The sequence below is a fragment of the Mesoplodon mirus genome (assembly GCF_964341445.2).
Source record: "Mesoplodon mirus genome assembly, chromosome: 2".
Classification (NCBI taxonomy): domain Eukaryota; kingdom Metazoa; phylum Chordata; class Mammalia; order Artiodactyla; family Ziphiidae; genus Mesoplodon; species Mesoplodon mirus.
In genome coordinates this window covers 141,936,227-141,961,227 of record NC_138977.1, presented here as the reverse complement: position 1 = coordinate 141,961,227, position 25,001 = coordinate 141,936,227, and the positions used below count along the sequence as shown (strand labels likewise).

The window sequence follows — 25,001 nt, the reverse complement described above, 5'->3', positions numbered from 1 at the left end:
TCCCTCAGGCAAGACTAAATAAGTCTTGGTGAGTGAGGATTGTTACTGCTGTCAAATTCAAGATACTTTGTTCTGTAACCTTGTCTAAATAGACTATTTTAACTGAGTCAAATTCCACAGGCCTTTTTGTATCCCCTTGGAGCATAATAACCTTTTTCCTTCTAAGCTCTTAAAAGATGAGTATATTCAAGGCTGACTGTTTACAAAACTTTTTAGGGGGCAAATTTAGCTTTTTATTTTAAACTGGCTTTGTCACTCTCAGGGATACCATCACCCCGTATTTTTCATTTCTGACCCAGGGGCCAATGTACTCTTTCAATTTCCTAGTTGTTTTTTGTTGTTTTGTTGCCTCACTCATGTCCGCACAGCACCCTCTTTTTCCAGTCTGTATTCAAAACTTACTTGTTTTAGTGTCTAGAGTAATATTTAGATAATCAGGTAAATAGTTCCTCAGGATATGCTGATAGGAAAGAGGTAGATTTGCCCTGGGATACATATATTTGATTTAACTATCCTCTTCTTAACATAATACTGCTACTTTTGATGTTTAATGCAATAATAGCTAATGAAGAAAAATACCAGAAAGAAAGATTTTTGATATTGTATTGGTAAACTGTTTTTTCTATACATAGGGCTATCTCCTTGTATTTATATTCATCTACTTTAATGAATATAGTATAAAGCTATTATTTTGGCCATGTTATCTTTTTTCAATTACACACTTGTTAGACAACATATACATTGTGGGTAGTGTTTTGAAATACACCTCTGCTCTTCACCCAGATGTGTCCTACATGCAACGTCGAAATCTGCTTTGCGTGCCTCAGATTTAAAATTGTCATTCCTATTGTTTTATCATATATATTTTACTTTCTGAAAATTGACCTCTTTATTTTTTTATTTTATTTTTTTGCAGTTAAGTCTCTTGTCAGAGGAACTTTTATTTCTTTTTCAGGAGGCAATTGCCTTGGAAAAACCCCTTTACTTGAGTTTGAAAATGGAAAACTGACATTTTTAATTGCAAAAGTTGTTTGAAATATCGAAAATAACTATTGCTATAAAATGTATTCATGTATATAAAGACTAGAGGATAATATTCAAAGAAGAAAAAATGGTTAATTCTTTTTTCTTTTTCTAAAATTTTATTTAATAACTTATGTAATCTTTTTCAATTTAAAAGGAAAAAGGTATTATCAGATCTCCGCCTATTTAACTTTAGAGAGAACTTACTTTGGTCTATTATATAGACATGTAATCAGTGTAGCACTTTTATTCATTGTACAAATACTTAGGAGTTCTTGCTGATTTTTAATCTTTTCTAGGAAGTATCAATAAGTGTTAACATCTCATATCAATTTTATTGTAATATTCAGAATATTTAGTCATGAAGAATAAGACCTTGCCTCAAACCAATTAGTTACCTGTTCAGTAAAATAATATGTTATTGGACCTCTGCATATCCTGAGGTTTAGTGCATCATTTTTTGAGTTTTAAGAGGAAACTTTATCATTACACTGGTCATTTTTTTACAAGTGACATTACAATGACACAAGGTAGTGAACTTGGGTCAGAAACATTACACATAATTTGCTCTGTAAGCAAATTAATTAACTGAAATCTAACTTTGGTATTATACTTCTTTTAAGAGAAATTTCTTTACAAAGAAAATGTAACAAAATTCAGAAATTATGATTTCCCATGTTTGTTTGTTTTGGTGATTCTAAAAACTACACTTTTATCTTAGAAGACACATTATTTTTCCATAAGGTCTTACCATTACCACTTTTACCTATAGCATGTGAATAAGGTCTATTATTGAGTTGCATGCTCGATTCCAGATGTCTTCACGTAAACCATGTTTGGAAAAACTATATTTGTATGTGTCGGAAGCAGTGTCATCAATGGGTCAGCTTTGAACTTTTTTACAAAATAGCACACAGATTTTTCTAGACAGGTATAGAAAAATGAGAAGTCTTGGCTAGATGAAGCCATCCCTTGGGACTGGATATCTCCAGTAGAAACTGGACTCTGATGTAGAAAAGTAATATCAAATATTTTTCATGTTTTTTTCTGACTATTAATCTATCATTCTTTTTTTGAGAAGTGAACTTGGAAACTGATTTATAGAGATAATTGAGACCATTTGCCATGAAATTCCTCATGCATCCCATCTTTAACTATAAACGTAGCTCTGCCCTGTTATTTACGTGTTCTTCCTCTCCTCTACGTTAAGATGGACGTGTTCTCCCTAAAGTGAATTCCTCTACTTAGTTTCTGAATTTCATCTCAATTTAAAAAATTTTAAGCTCTCTAGTTCCTCCTGACTGTACAACTTTATTAAAAGTGAGTATGTGAGGGTCACCGTTGGCTGCCAAGCAAAATGTAATGGCTTCTTAAGGGTTCTTATTTGTTTTGAATTCCACAAATTTGATCCCGCTGACTACTCACATCTTCTTGAAACTCTGTATCCCATTAACTCCAGTGACACTACAGTTTTCCCCTCTGTTAACTCTTTGTCCACTACTCCTCTTTTATTTCAGTTGAATTGAAGAATCACTTAATATGACATAAGAATTAGGCAAAAATCTAAATCCAATCAGGCACCCAGTTTTGTTTTTAACTCAAAATGTATCTCAATTCCATTTTCCTTTTCCATTCCCATTGCTTCCGTTCTGGTTGACTTCTTTCCTTGGCTCACTATAGTTGTCTCTTCACCAGTTTCTCTGCCCGCAGGCTCTTCTTCCTCCGTTTCCTCTTTGTTCTATTTCACGGTACTCTTCCTAAAGGATTGTCTTTAAACAAGTTATTATGCTGCTTTACCCATTTATTATAGTGCTTTACCAGGTTATCATACTGCTGAGGAGCCTTCAGTGGCTCCTTGTTGTTTGCCTCAAGTCCAGCTCTTTATTCTGGCTTTTTTAGTTTCAAAAGTTGGGCCCCAACCTCTCACTATTTTCTGTTCTTACGAACATTTGCCCATTTATTCTGGAAATTAAATCTCCTGGTGTCCTGTGTTCTGTGTACTCTATGTTCATTATTTCCTCCAGGCTTTTTCTTATTTTGTCTCTTTTATATGTCCTCATTACTTTTTCTCAGCTGTCTCAGTCTTAACTTTTTCATTAAGTTTTTTAAACTAATTTGGCCCTACCAATCTCTCTTTCTCTAGCTTACTTCTCTTCAGTATCACTTAGTTTAGTTCTTGATTTTCTCTAATAGTTTATTATTTTCCAGATTTTTCCTATCCCTCTAATAACTTGTAAGTATTTTGGGGTCAGAGAGATGAAACCATATTTTTGATAAGTGTCAGGTCATAGATATTCCACAAATATTTGCCCATTGAGTGAAAATAAGACACAGAGGTTATTTAAATATTTAAATCTCCTTAGTTTTCAATAAGAAATTGAAACCAATTTCTGAGTAAAAACAGTTTAAAAAATTAAAATTTTATCAAATCAACTTTTGTAGTTCTAAAAATTTCACATCAGCAGGGGGCAGTCAAACCAAAGTTCATTTTGCTATCATACAGAAAATTAAAATTTATCTCTGTGAGACTTATTCTATTATTAATTGGGATACCAGCTGTACTTTATAATCTATTTGTAAATAAAGTTTAAAACTCTTCAGTAGTAGGTTTGTAGAATTAATTTTTTTTTTTACTTATGGAAGGTAAATACTTCTTTGTTTTGGGGGGTTTTTTTAGTGAAAAAAATGGAAAAATATTTTTTAGAATGTGAAATGGTTTATTTGGTGTTTTTGATGGGTGGCCCCTTTACATAGAAATTTGTCTTTTCTGCCTCCAAATCAGTATTTCAATTAAATTAATTTATTATTAGGTTGTTTTTCATTCAACAAAATATTAACTTTTATAGAATACTTTTATTTTCCCCTCTGAACCTGGGGGAAATGAGTTTTTATTAGAGACTGTAGTGTAACTCTTACTAAAACACAGTGTGGCAAATTCTTAGTTTAATTGAGGTTTTTTTCCCTGGACTTTGGTCTGGCCAACTGCAAACAACTAGTGGTTTGTGTTTAGAGATGTGCTCATTTTCATCTCCTTCTCTTGGAGCTTAACCTAGTACTTATTAAGGGAGAAACACAGTTTATACTAAATAGTGTTTAACATATACCAGTGGTATTACTGTATTTCCTGTTTTGTGTTCACAATAAGAAGATTCTGAAAAACTGCCTTTGTATAAATACTTCACTGACATTCCAGACATGTATAATCTTGTCTGCTGGTAGGCAGGAAAGAGTGATGTCCTGGAATGCTGTTAGAGAAGGAAATCTCTTTGTGTTCCACAAATGATACCCCTAAACCTTTTAAGAATATAATTTAGAAATGACAACACTGTATTTGTTTTTCCTTCCGTTTATTAACTTTGTATGCTTTTAGTTCAGAAATGCATTTAGTCGGGAAAAAAAATCCATTGTGTCTAAGAAACAAGCATCTTCCTGGTAGTTTGCTGGAAATTGTTGGTAGAAGCATCAGAGGGTAAACATAAAAAAAGCTTTAGTAAATAATTATTACTTTTTTTCCTCTTAGCTTCAAACATTTTTTTGATACTTGAATCAGGCTCTTGATAATTCTTTGTAGGCATAAAAGATGCAGGGTTTCCTACTCCTTTCCAAATTTCCAGTAAAAAAATAATTTGGAGATTGTTTTTAAAATACAGATTATATTTTTTTAAAGTTAGATTTGGAGTTTTTATGCTATTCTATTATTTAATGTGAGTCATTAAGATATAGAAATCAGCTGTATACCTTTAGTCTTGAATAATCTAATGAATGTATTTTCTTATACTTAATTTTGATAGCTAAGAATTCAATTAAAATTGTACTGAAGTTTCTTTTCCGTGACTGAAAAAAAATACTCATAGTTAAAGCTTTAAATAATAGCCAAAACAAACAGCATAGACTAAATCTATGTCTAATTTCTAGATCAGTAATTCTTTTTCTTCTGTCTCATTATTCCCATTATTAACATGGGAAGTAACCTAATTACTTACATTGATTCTCTACTTCAGCCCCTCACTCCCTCTAAAAGCCAACAAAAGGAAGAATCACTTGTGAGAATTTCCAAATATATGCAAAGTTTAAAATGCTTATCAGTCAGTTTCAAACTGTAGAAAGGTATCGTGCTTTTTATGATCAGATAATTCTTATATTATTAATGTATATGTCATACGTTGTGCCTTTTGTTTAAGTATTTGCTTTAAAATATGTTGACATCATTCTTTGTATATGTCCCTTCTCGTAAATCTGCTGTGAAATACCAAGGCTACTGCATCTTCAGTTAAGAGTCTTTTAAAGGGAGTAATTTAACACAATGGAGCCACTAACTGATATGGTGGTTCCATGGTGTCAGAAACTCAGGTTCCTTCTGTCTTGCTGCTGTACCATCCCTTAGGCCACATGGTAAGAAACATCACTCATGTCACTTGGGTTCTCATTCAGGTGAGCAAGAATGAGGAGGTGAATACGACCCAGCACTCCCACTACCGGGAATATACCCTGAGAAAACCATAATTCAAAAAGAGTCATGTACCACAATGTTCATTGCAGCTCTGTTTACAATAGCCAGGTCATGGAAGCAACCTAAGTGTCCATCGACAGATGAATGGATAAAGAAGATGTGGCACATATATACAATGGAATATTACTCAGCCATAAAATGAAACGAAATTGAGTTATTTGTAGTGAGGTGGATGGACCTAGAGACTGTCATACAGAGTAAAGTAAGTCAGAAAGAGAAAAACAAATACTGTGTGCTAACACATATATATGGAATCTAAAAAAAAAGAAAAAAAAAACGGTTCTGAAGAACCTAGGGGCAGGACAGGAATAAAGACGCAGATATAGAGAAAGGACTTGAGGACACTGAGAGGGGAAAGGGTCAGCTGGGATGAAATAAGAGAGTGGCGTGGACATATATACACTACCAAATGTAAAATAGATAGCTAGTGGGAAGCAGCCACATAGCACAGGGAGATCAGCTCGGTGCTTTGTGACCACCTAGAGGGGTGGATAGGTAGGGTGGGAGGGAGATGCAAGAGGGAGGACATATGGGGATATATGTATATGTATAGCTGATTCACTTTGTTATAAAGCAGAAACTAACACACCATTGTAAAGTAATTATACTCCAATAAAGATGTTAAAAAAAAAAAAAGAATGAGGAGGTGAGGTAATAGCTCAGTCCCTCACTTTAAGGACATAACCTGTAAATTGCATGTATCATTTACATCCCATTGGCTAATCTTAGCTACATGACCATGTTCAGCTACAAGAGAGGCTGCAAAATAAATACATTCTGTATTTTGAGTAGCTGGTTTCACAGCTTGGATTGAGGGGTTTTGTTACTAAACGAAAAAGAGAAAATCTAAAAGTCTTAGTCATCATCTGTTAGCTTTATTCACTGTGTTTATCCACTCCTTCCTCTTGAAACATTCTCTTTGTTTTATATGACGTAATAATCTCCTGGTTTTACGTCTATTTCTGTCCCCTCTTGAGTCCTTTGCATATTTATTCCCCTCTGTCTAGCCATAAAATATTGCAGTTCATGAAGACTGGGTGCTAGGACCCCTCTTCTTCTGTGTCCGTGGGCACTGTCATCCACACCCACGGCTTCAGGAATCAACATCATTGTCCCTGATTCAGCTCAGAGATTTCCTCTGACCTCTTCAGTGAATTGCCTACTTAGATATCTCAAAGGCATTTCAGATTCAACATATCCTGAATCTAAGTTTTGCTCTAAGTGTTTTAATCATTAAATCTTCTTAACTTTATGAGGTCAATGCGATTACCATACCCGATGCTATAGGTGAGAAACAGAGGTACAGACAGGTTAAGAAACTTGACCAAGGTTACAGAGCTAGTAACTTGTGTAGAGTTATGTGAGTTTTGACAAATGTGCAAAATTGTATAGCTACTACTACAATCACAATACAAAACAATTATTCACCCCAAAAAATTTCTTCAGGCTGTACCTTTGTAGTCAAACCCTCTTTCCACTAACCCCTGGCAACTACTGCTCTGTCCCTACAGTTGCCTTTTTTCATATGTCATATAAATGGAATTATATAGTATGTAACCTTTTAAACATGGCTTTTACTTAAGTTTTTGAAATTTATCTGTGTTGTATGTATCAGTAGTTTGTTCCTTTTGCTGGGTAGTATTCCACTGTATAGAAGCACTTCAGTTTGTTTACCCATACACTTGTTGAAGGACATTTTAGATTGTTTTCAATTTTTGCTATGAATAATGCTACTGTAAACATGGGTGGACAGATTTTTGTGTGAATGTAAGCTTTCATATCTCTAGGATAATTACTAGGGTGGGACTACTGAGTCGTAGGGTAACTAACTCTATGCTTAACTTCATAAGAAACTGCCATATTCATCTTCAGATTGTTGGAACTTTGTTGCATCCCTGCCAGCATTGCTAGCACTTGGTATTGTCAGTTTAAAAAATTTTTTTAACCATTCTAATAGATATGTAGTGTTAAGTTATTGTGGTTTTAATTTGCATTTCTCTAATGACTAATGATATTGAGCATCTTTTTTTGCTCTCATTTGTCATTAGAATATTTTCTTTGGAGAAGTGTTTTAAATTCTTTTGACCTATTTATACCCTTTTAATTAGGTGGTTTTCTTACTTTCATTCTTTATATTCTGATTAAAAATCCTTTGTTAGGTATATTGCAAATATCTTCTAGTCTGTGGGTTATCTCTTCTTTCTCTTTTTTTTTTTTTTTTTGCGGTACGCGGACCTCTCACTGTTGTGGCCTCCCATTGCGGAGCACAGGCTCCGGGTGTGCAGGCTCAGCGGCCATGGCTCACGGGCCCAGCCGCTCCACGGCATGTGGGATCTTCCCAGACCAGGGCACGAACCCGTGTCCCCTGCATCAGCAGGCAGACTCTCAACCACTGCGCCACCAGGGAAGCCCTCTTCTTTCTCTTAACAGTATTTCACAGAGCAAAAGTTTTTAATCTTGAAGAAGTTCAATGTCCTTATTTTGTTTTTCAGGGTTTTTTTGATCAACTCTTTGCTTAACCCAGGGTCATAAATAATTTTAAAAAAAATTTTTTGTGGTAAAAAAACGTACAACATAAAATTTACTGTCTTAGCCATTTCTGAGTATACAGTTCAGTAGTGTTATGTATATTTATTGTTGTGCAACCAACATCCAGAACTTTTTCATCTTGCAAAAATGAAACTCTATCCCGTAAAACAGCTCTCCATCACATCCTCCACCCAGCCCTGGCAACCACCATTCTACTTTCTGTTTCTATGAATTTGACTACTCTACATACTTCAGACAAGTTGAAGTATGTATCTTTTTGTGACTGGCTTATTTCATTTAACATACAGTCTTCAAGGTTCATCCATGTTATAGCATGTATTAGAATTTCTTTCCTTTTTAAAAGGCTAATATTCTATTATCCTTTTATATAGGCTATATTCTATAGCCTGTACATATACACACACACACACACACACACACACACATATGCATACATACATACATATGCACACTACATTTTGCTTATCTATTTATCCGTTTGTGGCTGCATGGGTTTCCACCTTTTGGTTATTGTGAATAATTGTGCTTTGAACATGAATACAGATATTTCTTTGAGATCATGCATTCAGTTATTTTGGATATATATCCAGAAGTAGAATTGCTGGATCATATGGTAATTCTATTTTTAATTTTTTGAGGAACTCCCACACTTTGTCAGCAGTGTACAAGGGTTCCAATTTCTCCACATCCTTGCTAACACTTGTTATTTCCGGGTTTTATTTTGTTGTTGTTGTTGTTTTTTTGTTTTTTGTTTTTTTTTTTTCTTGTGATGAGAACTTTTTAGATTTACTCTCTTAGCAGCTTTTAAATGTGCCAGTATTATTAACTATAGTCACATGGTGTACATTACATCCCCATGACTTATTTATAACTGGAAGTTTGTACCTTTTGACCCCCTCACCCATTTTGCCCATCCCCCAAAATGGTTGCCTCTGGCAACCATCAGTCTGTTCTCTGTATCTATGAGCTTGTTTGTTTTCTTTTGTTTTTCAGATTCTTCATATAAGTGAGATAATACAGTATTTGTCTTTCTCTGTCTTATTTCACTTAGCAGAATGCCCCCATGGTCCATTCTTGTTGTCACAAATGGCAAAATTTCCTTCTTTTTTATGGCCAAATAATATTCCATTGTGTATATATATCACATTTTCTCTATCATCACTTCATCTGTCAGTGGACACTTAGCTTGCATCTATATCTTGGTTTCTATAAATAATGCTTCAATGAACATGGGGGTGCAGATATCTTTTTGATCAGTTCTTTAGATAAATACTCAGAAGTGGAATTGCTGGATCATATGGCAGTTCCATTTTTAATTTTCTGAGGAACCCCCACACTGCCCTCCACAGTGTCTGCACCAATCTACATTTCCATCAACAGTGCACAAGTGTTTTCTTTTCTCCACATCCTTGCCAACACTTGCGATTTCTTGCCTTTTTAAAAATATCCATTCTAACTGTTGTTGTTTTTTAATAGTAGGTGTGAGGTGATACATCTTTGTGGTTTTGATCTACATTTTCCTAATGATTAGTGATGTTTAACATCTTTTCATATGCTTCTTGGCCTTTTGTATGGCATCTCTGGAGAAATATCTAAGTCCTTTACCCATTTTTTTAATGTGATTTTTTTGTTGTTGAGTTTTAGGATTTTTTTATGTATTCTGGATATTTCCCCCTTATCAGATATATTATTTGCAAATATTTTCTGCCTTTCTGTAGGTTGCCTTTTTACTCTGTTGATTTTGTCCTTTGAGTCACAGAAACTTTTAATTTTGATGTAGTCCAATTTGTCTATTTTTACTTTGTTGCCTGTGTTTTTGGTGTCATTCCAGGAAATCCAATGTCATGAAACTTTTCTCTTTTGGTTTCTTCTAAGAGTTTTATAGTTTTGGCCTACATTTAGGTGTTTGATCCGTTTTGAGTTAATTTTTATACATGATATAAGGTAAGGCTTCATTCTTTTGCATGTGATATCTAGTTTTCCCAACATGATTTGTTGAAGAGACTCCGCTTTTGTGAAAGTTTTACAGTTTTACATTTCACAGTTAGATCCATAATTCATTTTTGACGTTTCGTATCTAGTGAGAATTATATGTGGAGGTCCATTTTTACATGTGCATGCAAAATTGTTGTAGCACCATTTGTCAAAAAGACTACCCTTTCTCCATTGGATCGCCTGTACACCTTTGTCAAAAATCAGTTGACCATATTTCTGTGGGTCATTTCTGTCTATCCTTTCAGTAAGCCACACAGTCTTGATGATCACAACTTTATAGTAGGATCTAAAATCAGTGTGTTTAACTTTGTTCTTTATTTTCAAAGGCTGTTTTAGCTATTCTGCTTCCTTGGCCTTTCCATATAAAGTATCATCTCAGGTTGTCATTATCTTTGAAAAATCCTTTTGGAGTTTTGTTTGGGATTATTTTAAATCTATAGATCAATTTGGGGAGAATTTATAACTTAACAGCATTGAATCTCCAGTCGTAAACATTGTCTATCCATTTATTTAGATGTTCTTTTATTTCAGTGTGTTGTAGTTTGCAGCACAGAGAACTTGCACATATTTTGTTAAGTTTATACTTAAGTAATTCTTTTTCTTTGAGGTGTGTTATATGTGGTATTGTTTAATTTTGGTTTCTAGTTGTCTATTGTTAGTGTCTAGAAATATGGTTGATTTTTGTATATTGCCACCTTTGCTATACTCACTATTGGTTCTTTGTACCTCTTGGTACTTTGTAGATTTCTTGGGATGTATGTACTTAATCATGTTGTCTGTGAATGAATATAGTTTTACTTCTTCCTTTCCAACCTGTATGCTTGTTTTTCTGACTTCCTACAAGGATTTCCAGTACCATGTTGAATAGAAGCGGTGACAGTGGACATCCATGTTTTGTTCCTTATCTTAATGAGAAAGTGTTTAGTGTTTTACCATTAAGTATGATGGTAGCTTAGACATTTTTGTAGATGCCTTTTAACAAGTTGATAAAGTTCCTTTCTTCCTAGTTTGATCAGAGTTTTTAATCATGAATGGATTTTGAACTTTGTCAAATACTTTTCCTACATCTATCAATATGATCATGGGATTTTTCTTTTTTAGACTGTTAAAATCTTGGATTACATTGACTTTGAAATGTTAAACCAGTCTTGCGTTCCCAGAATAAACCCAGTAAGTCATGTTGTATTACTCTTTTTATATATTACTGCATTCAGTATACTAATATTTTGTTAAGGATTTTTCTATCAGTGCTTATGATGGATATTTGTGTATAATTGTTTTACATTTTCTTTGGTTTAGTATCAGAATAATACTCTCTTAATAAAATGAGATAGGAAGTATTTCCTTTCTTCTAGTTACTGGAAGAGATTAATTTAGAATCAATATTTCTTCCTTACATTTTTGGTAGAATTCTCCACTAATACCGTCTGAGTCTCGAGTTTTCTTTGTTGCAGTTTGTTTTTGTTTTACTAGGAATTCAGTACCTTTAATAGATAATAGACAATTTTGGTTATCTATCTTCCTGGAAGAGTTTTGTAAATTTGTGTCTTTCAGGGAATTTTGTTCATTTCATCTAGGTTGTCAAATTTATACCTTTAGAGTTCACTGTTTTTTCTTATCCTTTAGTGTCTGTAAGGGTCTGAGTAAGATTTCCTCTTTCCTTTCTGATGTTGGCAATTTGTGTCTTCTTTCTCTTTTCACTTTTCCATTTTAGTAGCAGTTTATTAATTGTGTTGATCTTTTCAAAGACCCAGGTTGTGGTTTCATTGATTTTTCTCTATTGCTTTTTGGTTTTCAATTTAACAGATCTCTATTCTTGTCCTCTCTCTGTTCCTCCCTCCCTCCCTTCCTCTTTCTGTCCTTCTTCTTCCTTTGAGTATTTTTTGCTCTTCTTATTCTTGTTTCATATGGTGGAAACTTAGGTTATTGATTTAAAACCTTTCTTCAGATACTATAGATTCCCTTCAAAGCACTGCTTCAGCTGCATTTCACAATTTTTTATTTATTTATTTTTTTTTTTTTTTTTTTTTTTTTTTCCCGTACGCGGGCCTCTCACTGTTGTGGCCTCTCCCGTTGCGGAGCACAGGCTCCGGATGCGCAGGCCCAGCGGCCGTGGCTCACGGGCCCAGCCGCTCCGCGGCATATGGGATCCTCCCAGACCGGGGCACGAACCCGTATCCCCTGCATCGGCAGGCGGACTCTCAACCACTGCGCCACCAGGGAGGCCCTGCATTTCACAATTTTTTGATATATTTTATTTTTATTTGCATTCAGCTCAAAATTTTCTAATTTCTCCCCTAAGACTTCCTATTTTATTATAGATTATTTAGAAGTATATTGCTTAATTTCCAAATATTTGGGAATTTTACAGATATCTTATTGTTTTTAACTACTAGTTAATTGTTATGGTCAGAGACATGCTTTGTAAGATTTCAGTTCTTTTAAATTTGATAGATTTGTTTCATGATCCAGGATGCCATCCTATCTTATTGAATGTTCCATGTGATTTTTAAAAGAATGTAGTTTGCTGTTGTTGGGACACCTTTTTCCATTCTTTTACTTTTAACATACCTATTTCTTAATTTCATTTCAGTTTTGTATAGGTAACAGTTAGGTCTCAGGTTTTTTAATTGGTGTGTTTATACCATTTACATTTAGTATAATTGTCAGTATGTTTGGGTTTAGTTCTGTGATTTAGTTGCTTTTCTGTTTTTTATTTTTTCATTCCTCTATTTTCTCCTTTCTGCCTCCTTTTGAATTATTGGAATATTTTTCAGTACTCCATTTTACTTCATATTTTGCCTTTATTATTGTATTTCTTTATATGCTTTTTAAAATTAGTTGTCCTAGTGATTGCAATATTCACACTTCACTTTTCAGACTGCACTTAGAGTTAATATATTATAAGTTAAAGTGAAGTGTAGAAACCTTACAACCATCTAGGTCAAGATGGGTATTCAGTGGGTATTCAATTCAAGATGGATATTCAGTGGGTATTCAGTGACAGCTAGGTGTGTGCCTCAGAAGGCATCCTTAAGTTAGCTGCTCTTTAGCCTCTTCTTCTTCACTTAATCTTTTCTGTAGTACCTTTAATCATTTGTTTTGTTCTGTACTACTTTCAGCCTTGTAGTGTTACAAGTATGTGGAAAATAACTTTATTCATGCCTCTTTTCTTGGAATTGTTTTAAATTCAATATGAGATTATCAATATAGATGAGAAAACTGAGATGCAAAGAGATTTAATTGCCTAAGGTCACACAGCTAATAAGTGGCAGAGCTGGGATTTTTACTCTGGCACACTTGCTTCAGGGTAGGCACATTTGACTGTATTTTATTTCAGACAATAGTAGTGCTTATGACAAATCTCTTACTCTTTTAAGCATGTGGTTTTAAGTCTACTTATTATCATATCTTTGGGGGTTCTAATTTAGTTTTTTTAAAATAAATTTATTTATTTTATTTTTGGCTGCGTTGGGTCTTCATTGCTGCATGTGGGTTTTCTCTAGTTGCGACGAGCGGGGGCTACTCTTCATTGTGGTGTGCAGGCTTCTCGTTGCAGTGGCTTCTCTTGTTGCGGAGCACAGGCTCCAGGAGTGCAGGCTTCCGTAGTTGTGGCACGCAGGCTCAGTAGTTGTGGCACACGGGCTTAATTCCTCCGCAGCATGTGGGATCTTCCTGGACCAGGGCTCAAACCCATGTCCCCTACATTGACAGGTGGATTCTTAACCACTGAGCCACCAGGGAAGCCCCTAATTTAGTTTTTAAATTGTGACTTTTTTTCCATCTTCTTAAGTACTTCTTAAAATAGCTCATTAAAAATTTATTCCAGCAATCTTTAACTTTTTTGAGTAATGGAACTAGTTTTTGGCATCAAAACATTTTGTGGATTCCCACATAATTGCAGTTAAATTTTCTCAATGTAATTGAAAAAATATTTTATGGAAAAAAATATTACTGAGAACTGTGTAACACCTTTAAATGATTTTCTGTTTTTGTAATTGCAACACAATATACATATATTTGAAAAAACAATAGCATATATATGTGCATGTCATATTATTTATTCATGTTTTAGATAATGCTTGGTATTAATGTAGGGCCTTCAAGCACAGAAGTCTGCAACCCACAAACTGGGAACCATACTTTAGACTATTAATGAATAATAATAACAAAAGTAAAATTTACATTTTTTTCTAGGATGCTAGAGTTGAATAGATTCAAATTCAGGGGGAAAATATTTACATATATAGATCAAAGAAGTCTAATTTTTATCAAACTCAAACCTTACCATTAAAGTGGAAGTACTGTTCACATTATCCACCTAAAAGGTTCCTATTACCTGCGAGGTGTTAACAGGTATAATTATGGAATTTTTAATAGCTATCTTTTTCATCTTTGATTATAGTATAGTCTTCTCAAATGGAAAAAGAAACAGATTTTTCAAATATTAAGACAACCAAAAACATGATGTCTATGAGGCACAGATTATTTCCAGGAAAATAGAGCTGAAAGATCAAAAAATGCTTTGAGTTTGGCTGCTTTCTTTTTCTTTCTTCTTTAGTAATCAGTGTCTTGTTCCTAAAGAATTAGTACTAAGAGTCATTCAAAAAGATTCATTAAAACCAGCAATGAAATTGTTCTGAACAGACTTCTTTTAAGCAGCCTCTATTTTGTTTTTTGTTTTTTAGCCTTGGACACAATAGTCTTTTTTCATTCTTCTGAAATCAGATGAGTTTTAAAGATTTGAGAAAATGAACTCTGGTATTTGAAGGTTAAAATCTGATCCATTCAACAGAATTTTGATTCAGAAAAGCTAGAAGTAAAAGTATAAACTCTAGTTTTACAAATATAGTAATAAAAAATATACTTTAGTGGTAACTTAATCTCCATATTAGAGAATTAAGATACTCAATGAATTTCAAAGTATCAGATTGATAAAGCGACACCTGGATTAATGTACTTTATTTAAAACCGTTATGAAGGAATGACTAGTCATATGAAGTGAACTTTTTATCTTTCATTTAAGTAAAAATGTATGTTGTATTTTATGTTCTGTAAAAGTTTACACATTATTACACTACTTGTAGAGCATAAATAGCAACTTGGGAACAACTTTGTGAATGGTTACTAGTTTTCTAAATCATTTAGTTTATACATTCTATTAAATTTTTAAGCTTATTATCAATATTTAGTATGAACTTTTTCCCATTTTCAAATTGAGATTCATTGCTTTTCAGCCATAGCAGAGAGATAGGTTTCCAGAATAAAACAAACAGTTTAAAATACTATGCCCACAAAGAGATAAATAGACGTCCCGTGGGAATAGGGCTAAAGTTGGAGAACTCACATTCTCCCTTCTTTTCAAGACACACAAAATGAGAAACAAGATAATTTGTCCTGTTCATTGCCATCAAGATTTGCATGTCAAAATAATAGCCCCGTTCTGTCAGCTCTGTGTTGAGTACTCTCCAGAATACTGTGGTAAATCACAGGTGGATTGTTCAGGTGTTCAGAGAGCCCTGAGGAATGGGCAAATAATCAACTGACAGGTCATTGCTGAATCAAGGAATTTACCCTTTTCTTTGGTATATCATAGCTCATGAAGGCTAACATTTTGGTAACTGTTTCAGGAAAAGAAATATTGTACTATATTTCCTTTCTTCCCTTCAGTCTCTGTGATACAAAGCAAACAAACTTGTTTACAGAACATCCAGCATTTGATTGAGTAAGTGACAGGTAGGAAATTAAGCTGTTAATACAGAAGGATGATTAAGTGAGGAAATCCGTCTTTTGTCAACCACTCTTATATTTTTATTAGTTTTAAAATAGAATCTGCCTTCAGTTTCAGTGGGAGTGTTAGATGTACATGGTTTAATGGATTTTGTACTTGAAATTCTGGCTTTCCTCTTTTACTTACAATCTAACATCACAATAGAAAATAATTAAAATAGTCTTGTAAATGATTGATATAGGATGATGGTTTAGGCTTATTTATTGAGTCAGAACTCCACACCTGTTCTGTGTCATAACAACTTCCTCAGAGGATGAGTTTTGTTTTGTTTTGTTTTGTTTAAGCCATCCTTTCTTGTGATGCCAGAGACATTATAAATCTCTAAATTGTAAAATGCTGAATTAAATTTGGTTCTTATTTAAATCTATTTAAAATTAATCCTTTGGATACTTTCTGATTTTTAAAGTGGGTTGCTGATTATCACATTGCTCTTCATGTATTTCTTTTTTTTTAAATAAATCTTGATATTTATTGCAATATAAAGAATAATCCTAACATTACGTACAACATTCTTCCCCTAAATGAAGTTTACTGAAAACAACCATAAATTTTTACATTTAAGATCATCAAAGTAGACATATAGGATGACCAAGATTTTATTTGTTTGGTGGTAAATGGAAATTTGAGCTCACATGTAATATAAGTCAGCATTGTCATAAACCTACTAAAAAATCCTCATGTCATTTTAGGCTTCATTAATTATAGTATCCAGATCACATAAACTAATAGTTTTGTGGTACTCTGTCCTGGTCAGATCACATCTAGAACATAATACACAGTTTTGGGATCTCATGGTTTGTGAATAATTTTAGACATAACAGATATGGATCAGAACATCATTTTACCTTGGAAAATAGAAAAATACAAGGCAGTTATTGCCTTTAGATATTTAAAAGTTTATCCTATAGAAAAGACAGAATTAAAAGGTTCTGGCAAAACAAATAGAACAATTTCCCAATGAACTAGAATTGTTCACTTATTATCATCATCCTGTTATTGCAGGTGTTTTAAAAAGGGGTTGATTATGCTAAATGTCTGCTATGTTGATTGGAAGTTGGAAAAGATCATTTTTGATCTCTTTTCAATTTTGATTGAAATTGATTAGGAAGTTGGAAAACATAATTTCTGATCTCTTCAATTTTGAATTGAATTGGCAAGTATAAAACGATTTTATTATTCAATCACTTAGCATATATGTGAATATTTACAAATTTGGGATTTGAATTTTGAGACTAATCATTGAAAATTACCTTTGGCCCTATGAACGTTCCATGTATTTTTGCCTTCTATATTTTTTCTTCTTTTTAAAGATTATTCCAAATATGTATCAAAAAGAAAAAGAAAACAAACATCAAAATTTGGCCCAGGTCATATAAATCCAGTCTGAAGCTAGAGACAGGAATAAGAATGAACAATACAGGTCCTCTGTTTAACATGTGAATCCCACTTTTCCAATCATATGTGAAAGTTGAATATTAGGAACTTAATAGCACAGTCTAGTAACTTGCTGCTTTCTTTGAAGCAAACATGGTCCCTCCCCGAAAGGGGGGAAATGTACTTGAAGATCATTCCTTGGCAGTATTGCCCTTTGAACTCTAGGTTGACTATTTGAAGAGATAGGCTTTCTGGCTCATCTCATCATCCAAAACTTCTTGATATTCTTCTCCTTTCTTTAATGTTGTAAATATTTGGGAGAGTGGTTAGTGAATATAGGTTGTATGTTTGTACAGAATTCAGCAAGAGAGGTTGGGTGTTTTGCATTAAGTATCTATATTACTATAAAGTTTAATTGCTTTTAGATACTAGTTAGCACTGAGTAGTACACAGAAAGTACCTGTTACACAGAGTTACTCATTTGCGGAATGTAAGAGTGAAAGAATATATGCATGCATCCTTGATAGTTACAAGGGCAGTCATCATGTTTTATCCATGGCCTAGTCTCAGGATGTTTTTTGGCACTCTCAAGTCCTGATTAACATTTGTCATGTAAGTAAATATATTCAATTTAGATAGCAGCAGATAGATGTTAGCATTTAGACAAAGCAGATATATTGTCATTTTTTAAATTATATATGTAATGTATTTCATCATTAAATTATGAATTTTCTAGGGAATCTATACATATGTTGATTTCATATCAATCTAAAACAATGTATTGTATAGATATATTAACTTTGGTAGTCTGCCATAAACTTCACTCCATTCTTGTGACCACTGATATAGGAGAATGGTAGTTCTTTTTTTTTTTTTTTTTGGCTGCGTTGGGTCTCCGTTGCTGCGTGCAGGTTTTCTCTAGTTGTTTTGAGCGGGGGCTACTCTTCGTTGCAGTGAGCGGGCTTCTCATTGCGGTGGCTTCTCTTGTTGAGGAGCACAGGCTCTGGGTACGCAGGCTTCAGTAGTTGTGGTGCGCGGGCTCTAGAGTTCAGGCTCAGTAGCGGTGCACGGGCTTAGTTGTTCCATGGCATGTGGAATCTTCCCAGACCAGGGATCAAACCCATGTTCCCTACATTAGCAGGCAGATTCTTAACCACTGCGCCTCTAGGGAAGTCCTGGAGAATGGTAGTTCTTTTAGATGCTCTCTCACTATTAATCTCTGAAAAACCAAGAGCAGTTACGAAAAGTACTTCTTACATAATACAGGATAGAATAGCTCTTTTTTTTGTTTTCCCCTTAAAATAATCTATAGTTATAAATGGGTCTTAAATAATTTGAAGCTGGATTTGAATTCTATTTTGGCCTTTACTGTGTGATATGAGGCATTGTTTGCTTATCTGTATAATGGGGATGCTACCTCTTTTTCAAAAATGGTGGATTGTGTGGGGTAACTCATATGAACCATTGAGCTTTGAACCTGTTACAAAGTGAGCCCTTGAGAAACAATAGCTATCATTACAATTTTGCCAGGAAAAAAAAAAAGAAAAGATTAAAATGTCATGGATAAATACCTGACTTTAGCACTTAAAATTTTAAGTTTAAAATTTTAAATTGTTACATCTTTGATTGTTTTATTTTTCCTTTTCAATTCTAATGTTGAAAAGTTTTCTCCCATTATACAGACTGTATCGGCATTTTGTCGTTGGTCATCACTATAAATGAATTGCTTGTTAACTCTAAGTATCCTTTGGGAAACCTGGTGATATCTCCTTTTTCTCTCACAGTGTGATGGTTAATGCATATGATATCTATGCCCCTTCCTCTATATTTTTCTGCACAAAGGTTTCTGAGATCTCAAGGAATCTGGTATGGTAAGGTCCTCATCCATTGTCAGGAATCCAGCTTCTTAGGAGCTTTTCCAGCCTTTTGGCTAATACCTAAATAGAATCTTCTGATTTCCTCAACTTGGTGACTAACCTTTTTGTATTTTTAAACTGGCCTGGGTTGATATGAGTCTGTTTGGAGAAGGGTAGTCTGGAAAGTGTTAAGCCAGAAGCAGGAAGATTAAAGATTGAATCACCCTGTCATTCATTGTATACATAATACCTTATTTTCTCCAAGGTTCTTCTTTAGCCTGTATGATTTGCCTTATATACATGTGCACACACACACATTTTCCAATATAGTCTATAACATATACTGAATAAACTACACCATCTGTATCTTTCTGTCTATTCTAATCTTGGTCAGCATCTGCATAGCACTTCTAATAGAATTGCATAGAACTTATGAGCTCAAAATAAATACAAATTTAAGCTTTTCATCTGTATTCTAGGAACATTCCCCATTTCCAGATTATTTATATTATCATAATTCTACTATGAAATCATAAAACAAAAATTGTACCATCCCTTCAAATCAGAACTTTATTCAGTTTATTAATCTGCTTGGAATAAGAACAAAAGTTTAAAGAAGGTATGATTTAAGTATTACTAGGGGAAAGTAAGGAGAAAAGTGTTGTGTTAATAAATTTGCATTGTATGCACATTGTCAGCCTCCCAATCTGTAGAAACGTGAAGAATAGAATTTATGTTTTGCATTTTTCAGAAAGTGAGAGACCAGTAGGATTTTAACAGTTTCATAAATGGAGCAGAAAAGAAGAAAACTGTTGAACCTAAAGCCTGGCTTCATCCAGAAATAAATATAAATTTTTCTTTTTCTGTCTTTAACCTGAAAGTGTGCTCAGAAAGTCAGGCCTCACCAGAAACATTACTGATGCTTTGTAGGGGCAGTATTTTTTTCAGCTTATGTCCTTTAGTTCAGTCTTTCTGTCTAATACTGGGAAATATTCCCACCAATATTGAATGAGTGAATTTATGTGAAAATTTATGCCTGGGGAAAAAGCAAGCTAGAGGCTTTTGATACCTAGTACTAGCTGGTTTGATATAGTAAATGTTACAGTTCAGAGAACAGAGAGATTACGGAAAGTCAGAATAGTTAGGAAAAGATAAACACACATTACTTATTTGTTAAAAAATTCATTTTCTATGTGGTAGGCTAAGTAGTTTGCATATACTATCTCATTTCAATCTGCATAATAATGCAGTTAAGGTAGATATTTTTCATACTGTTTTGTAGGTAAAGAAACGGTCTCACAGAGGTTAAGAAACTTGGTCCGTGATCTAACAGCTTATATATGACTCTATAATGAATGTTACTTTTGTTCATTTGGATATTCTTCCCAGAAATCAGTGACTTTTCATGGCCTTTAAAGAATCTGAACTAGTTAACAGGGTTGCTACAGACCTTGGGAGTTTCTGGGAATGGATTTAAAGGCACTGAGAAAATCTGATGATGGCTATTGAGTGGGAAGTTAAGTAATCCACCTAATTCTCTGTACTAAAAGTAAAGTCAGTTGCAATATATTCTTTTATCATTGACCTGAAAAATTTCTGAGTGTGTAATCCTATGGTGAGTGATAATGTGTCATCCAAGCTTGCTTTACTTTTGGCAGGTACCAGTTGAATCTAAGAAGTACCTGCTTCTTGTATACAAGGTTTTAATTTGCTTAAGAGACAAAAATATGTATTTGCAGCTTGAGGGATCTTTCATGAATGGGCGTGTTCAGTAACACCTGTCTTTCAAGCATGCCATGATATCTTATTAACAGTGATGTTTATGAGTTGAACTAGAAAGCAAAATCATTTCAAAATAGACACTGTTCACTACAATATTATTGGCATCTGTTTTTAGCATACCAATAATTATTATTAGGGAGCTCTTTTTGTATGACAATTTAACATTTTTTAATTTATTGATTGGTTGTATCTAAGCTTCTATAGCTTGATATGTGATGGTTAAGAACATGGACTCAGGCCATGGGTTTGAATTCCAGTTACATCTCCTACCATATGTATGACCTTTGGTAAATTAGTGAATCTGTGTGACTCTGTTTCTTCACCTGTAAAATGGAAATTACAATAGTACCTATTACAGAGGGTTGTTGTGAGGATTAAATGAACAGGAAATTTGAAATAACTTAAAACAATGCTTACTAAATATTGTTTGTTAGCCTACTTTTTAAAAGTTTGCCTCAGTTTATACCCATGAAAAATTCTTTATGGATATTTTGTTCACTGTGTATTAAAATACATTATTAAATGTGGTTGATTTATATGTAATAGATCATCTATATATACTCATTATAAGGTATCATTTATATATTAATCTGGTAGGCTAGTACAAATGTATTCTTTTTGAAAATTATTTGTGCTTTTGGAAATCTGAGATCCTTCCCAATATTTATGTATAGTGAATTTCCAAAAAGAAAATGAACATTAGATTTATGAGATACATGGGAAGGTTCTATTCCCAGACAGTTAATAATTATTATTAAATTCCTAATTATACTTTCCCAATAGTAATAATAATTATTATTAAATTCCAATTATACTTTGCCTTTAATAATTATTATTAAATTCCTAATTATACTTTGCCTTATAATTATTATTAAATTCCTAATTATAATTTGCCTAATTATATTATTAAATTCCTAATTATACTTAACTTCCTAATTATACTTTGCCTATACTTTTTAATATATTAAAAATATTCCTAAAAATATTTTCAACAGTTTGATTGTTTTCTGGGGGTTTTGTTTGTTTTTTACCTACTAAAAATATTTGTTTAGATCCTTAGTGTGTATAATGTTAAGTGCTGGGAATACAAGAATGAATAAATCGATGAAATCTCTTCTCATGAGGCATACAGTTTGGTGGTGGTTACAGACAAGTAAACAGGGAACTACAATAAAGTATGCTAAATTCTGTGATGGCAGAAGTGCAGAGAACTCCAAGGGGAATGGAGTAGGACAAAGAGAACACTGAAACTAGATTTAGGAAAAAAGAAAAGTTTCTTAGAATGAACCTGGTAAGGGGGCTAGAAGTAATGGAGTAGAAGGGATGAGATGTTTCAGGAAGAGCATAACATTATGTGGAAAGGCCTAAAGTGGAGAGAGCACATGATACATTTGTAGTTCAGTATGGCTTGGCCATGGAGGGGAAGGTGAGAATGGCAGAAGTGACGATGCTGAAGAGACAATTTATGGTTTAACCGTAACAGTCTTTGAATGCCATGGCAAAGAATTTTTCTCTTATCCTGGGAGCAAGAGTAACCATTAAGGCTGCTAAGCAGCAGGTGGCATGATCAGATAGGTGTTTCAAAATTCTCTGATTACAATAAGAGGATGGACAGTGAGGGTCTATTGGTAGAAGTGACTTTTCAGCAATCTAGGAGGAGAGTCAGTGGTCTGAATTAGGGAATTATGAAGATGGGGTGAAAGGAAGTAGTTAATTTCAAGAGATCCTAAGGAGTGGAATGCACAGGACATCATGGTTGGTTAGAGGATGGCCTTGATTTTACTTTGACAGGATCAGCATTATGAGCATTCAGTCTGTACAGTTGAATGGGGCCCTGTGCCCAGAAGGGACTCACTATTGGTTTAATGCTGTTGTTGCTGTCTTTAAATTCTTAATGGTTTTTGAACAAGGAACCCCAGATTTTCCTTTTAAACTCAGCCTTGTGAATTATGTAGCCAGTCCTGGTCTCGAGAACTGGTTGGATGGTGGTATGTTTCACAGGGAGAGGGAAAACAGGAATACATTTTGGGGGAAAGATAAACAGCTCTGTATGGGATATATTGAGTTTAAGGTATTTAAAATATTTAATAGCCTTTGGATCCTTAGTTCAGCTGGCCAATGATACAGATTTAAGACTAAGCATTTTAGTGATAATTGAAGCCATTGGAATGGATAGTATCTCCTAGCATAAGTATATAGTAGCTGAAGAAAAGGTTGAAAGGAAGGAACCCAGGTGCACTCCAATATTCAAGGGTGGGCAGAAGAAAAGGAGTCCGTAATGAGTGCAGAAGAAATTATATCTATGTAGGAGTTTGGGTATTCAGAAGAAAGAAATTATGTAAAGTTAGAGTTGTAAGTTTATTGATGGCAGGAATTTAAGAGAGTTCCTATCTAATATATTTTATTTCCTCTGTGACATAGGAGGTTAGGTCAGCTGCTGAGAAAAAAGGAAAGTAGTCAGGTTAGGGATTTGAGGAGAATGGAGAGCTTGAAATAACTTCTGAGAAAAAGAACTTTATGAGGAAATTGGAATGCCAGACAAGGTTAAGGATCTATATGAGAATGGAGATAATTTTGTTGAGATTTTTCATTATCACTGCTTAGCCGTCAGTTGTAGTTGTGTGAAATGGAGATAGTCATATTGATTGGGACTCAGTTTTGCCACATGGAGGAAAGATTGTTGAATGGATGATTAGGCAGCGATTCTTAAACTTTAATATGCATTTGAGTCACTTGTATGTCTGTGATGGAGTCTGAGATTTAGCAATTCTAATGTTTCTGGGAAAGACTGATGGTCTAAGTATTATATTTTAAGAAGATCTCCCAGATAATTCGTATGCACATTAAAGTTTGAGAAGCACCTAGCTGGAGAATGATTGAAGTATACAGTAAAATCTAAAGAAAAGGACTGATAGGGTGAAAATTGAGAGGTTATGCAACTGGTAGTCTCAATGAATGAAGACTATCTTTAATCATTTGAATAGTCTCTGAATTCAGTGTAGGTATATTTTTGTCTTTTGTGACTGTTAATTTTTCCATTTTACCAGAGGCAAAATATTTTCAATGATTTTTTTGAACAAAGTAACACTTGTATATAATACATGTCAAGGTCCATATGCAGAAACCAGACCAATTATAAATTAGTAAGTAGAATCTTGACAGTGGGATGTTATAAAAATCATGACTCCAATTTGTATGAAACTTTTAATAATCATTATCTTATTTAGCCTTTATAATCCTATGAGTTGGTAGAATTAGATAGTTTATGCTAATTCTACATGTAAAGTAGAGCTACCAGATTCATTAAACCCTCCCATGTCATTTTGCAAATACATATTTTTAGTGATTTAGAAATTGAAGTTATGAATGCCTCTGTTTTCACAAATGAATACTTTTAATAACTTAATTTCATTTTAACTTTTATAAAGTGTTGCTTTGCAAATAGACTGCACTTCATATTTGGACGTGCACATAACACCACATTTCATTCAGAGACATAGATGTTGGTGAATAGACTGGGGAGAATTAGCCCTTCATTTTGCCTAGTAATTTTCAATATAAACTCTTAAAAAAAACTGCTGTATATGCATAATTGTGTGTACATATACCTTTGTTTATAGGAAAAAAACCTGAAAAGATACATATGTTCAAATGTTAAAAGTGGTTATATCTATGGAAGTGATGGTAAGTATATATTTCCCTCAGTTTTCTAACTTTACTGCAATGAACATGGATTTCTCTTTAAATTATTTTTAAAAGTGTAAATATATATAAACTTTACTGTCATAAAATTTTGATAATGTCTTAAATTGTCTCCTGAGCTAAATTCTTTACCATTCCTTAGCACCATAACTAGACATACATACTCCATCTCAATTCCACAATGAGTCAAGACAAATTCAACAGTCATTAGGTGATGAAGGTCTCATTCAGATGAAGTAAATAATCTTTTCCTTCAATGCCAGTAGATAACCTATTTTATATAGACATATTATTTTTCAGAGGGTACTTAGCTGACTGTAGCTTGCTATAATTGTGCCCACTAATGATTAAAATCTCTGATAATTATTATGGTAAGGCTATAAGGACTTGTATCTCTGCAGTAAAATCTTTTATCAAC

At 33.7% G+C, this 25,001-nt stretch overlaps 1 protein-coding gene across 2 annotated transcripts in view; it reads left to right on the top strand.

Annotated features, from left to right (window-relative positions):
- AFG2A (AFG2 AAA ATPase homolog A) overlaps positions 1-25,001 on the top strand; it is a 334,449-nt gene that overhangs the window by 153,121 nt on the left and 156,327 nt on the right. The window contains exon 15 of one of the 2 annotated variants that reach the window (XM_082638999.1): positions 11,180-11,248. The exons of the other annotated variant lie outside the window; for it this stretch is intronic. Within the exon in view, the coding sequence (XP_082495125.1) occupies positions 11,180-11,248 (69 nt within the window). The remainder of the gene's footprint in view (positions 1-11,179; positions 11,249-25,001) is intronic. 2 annotated transcript variants of the gene reach the window in all.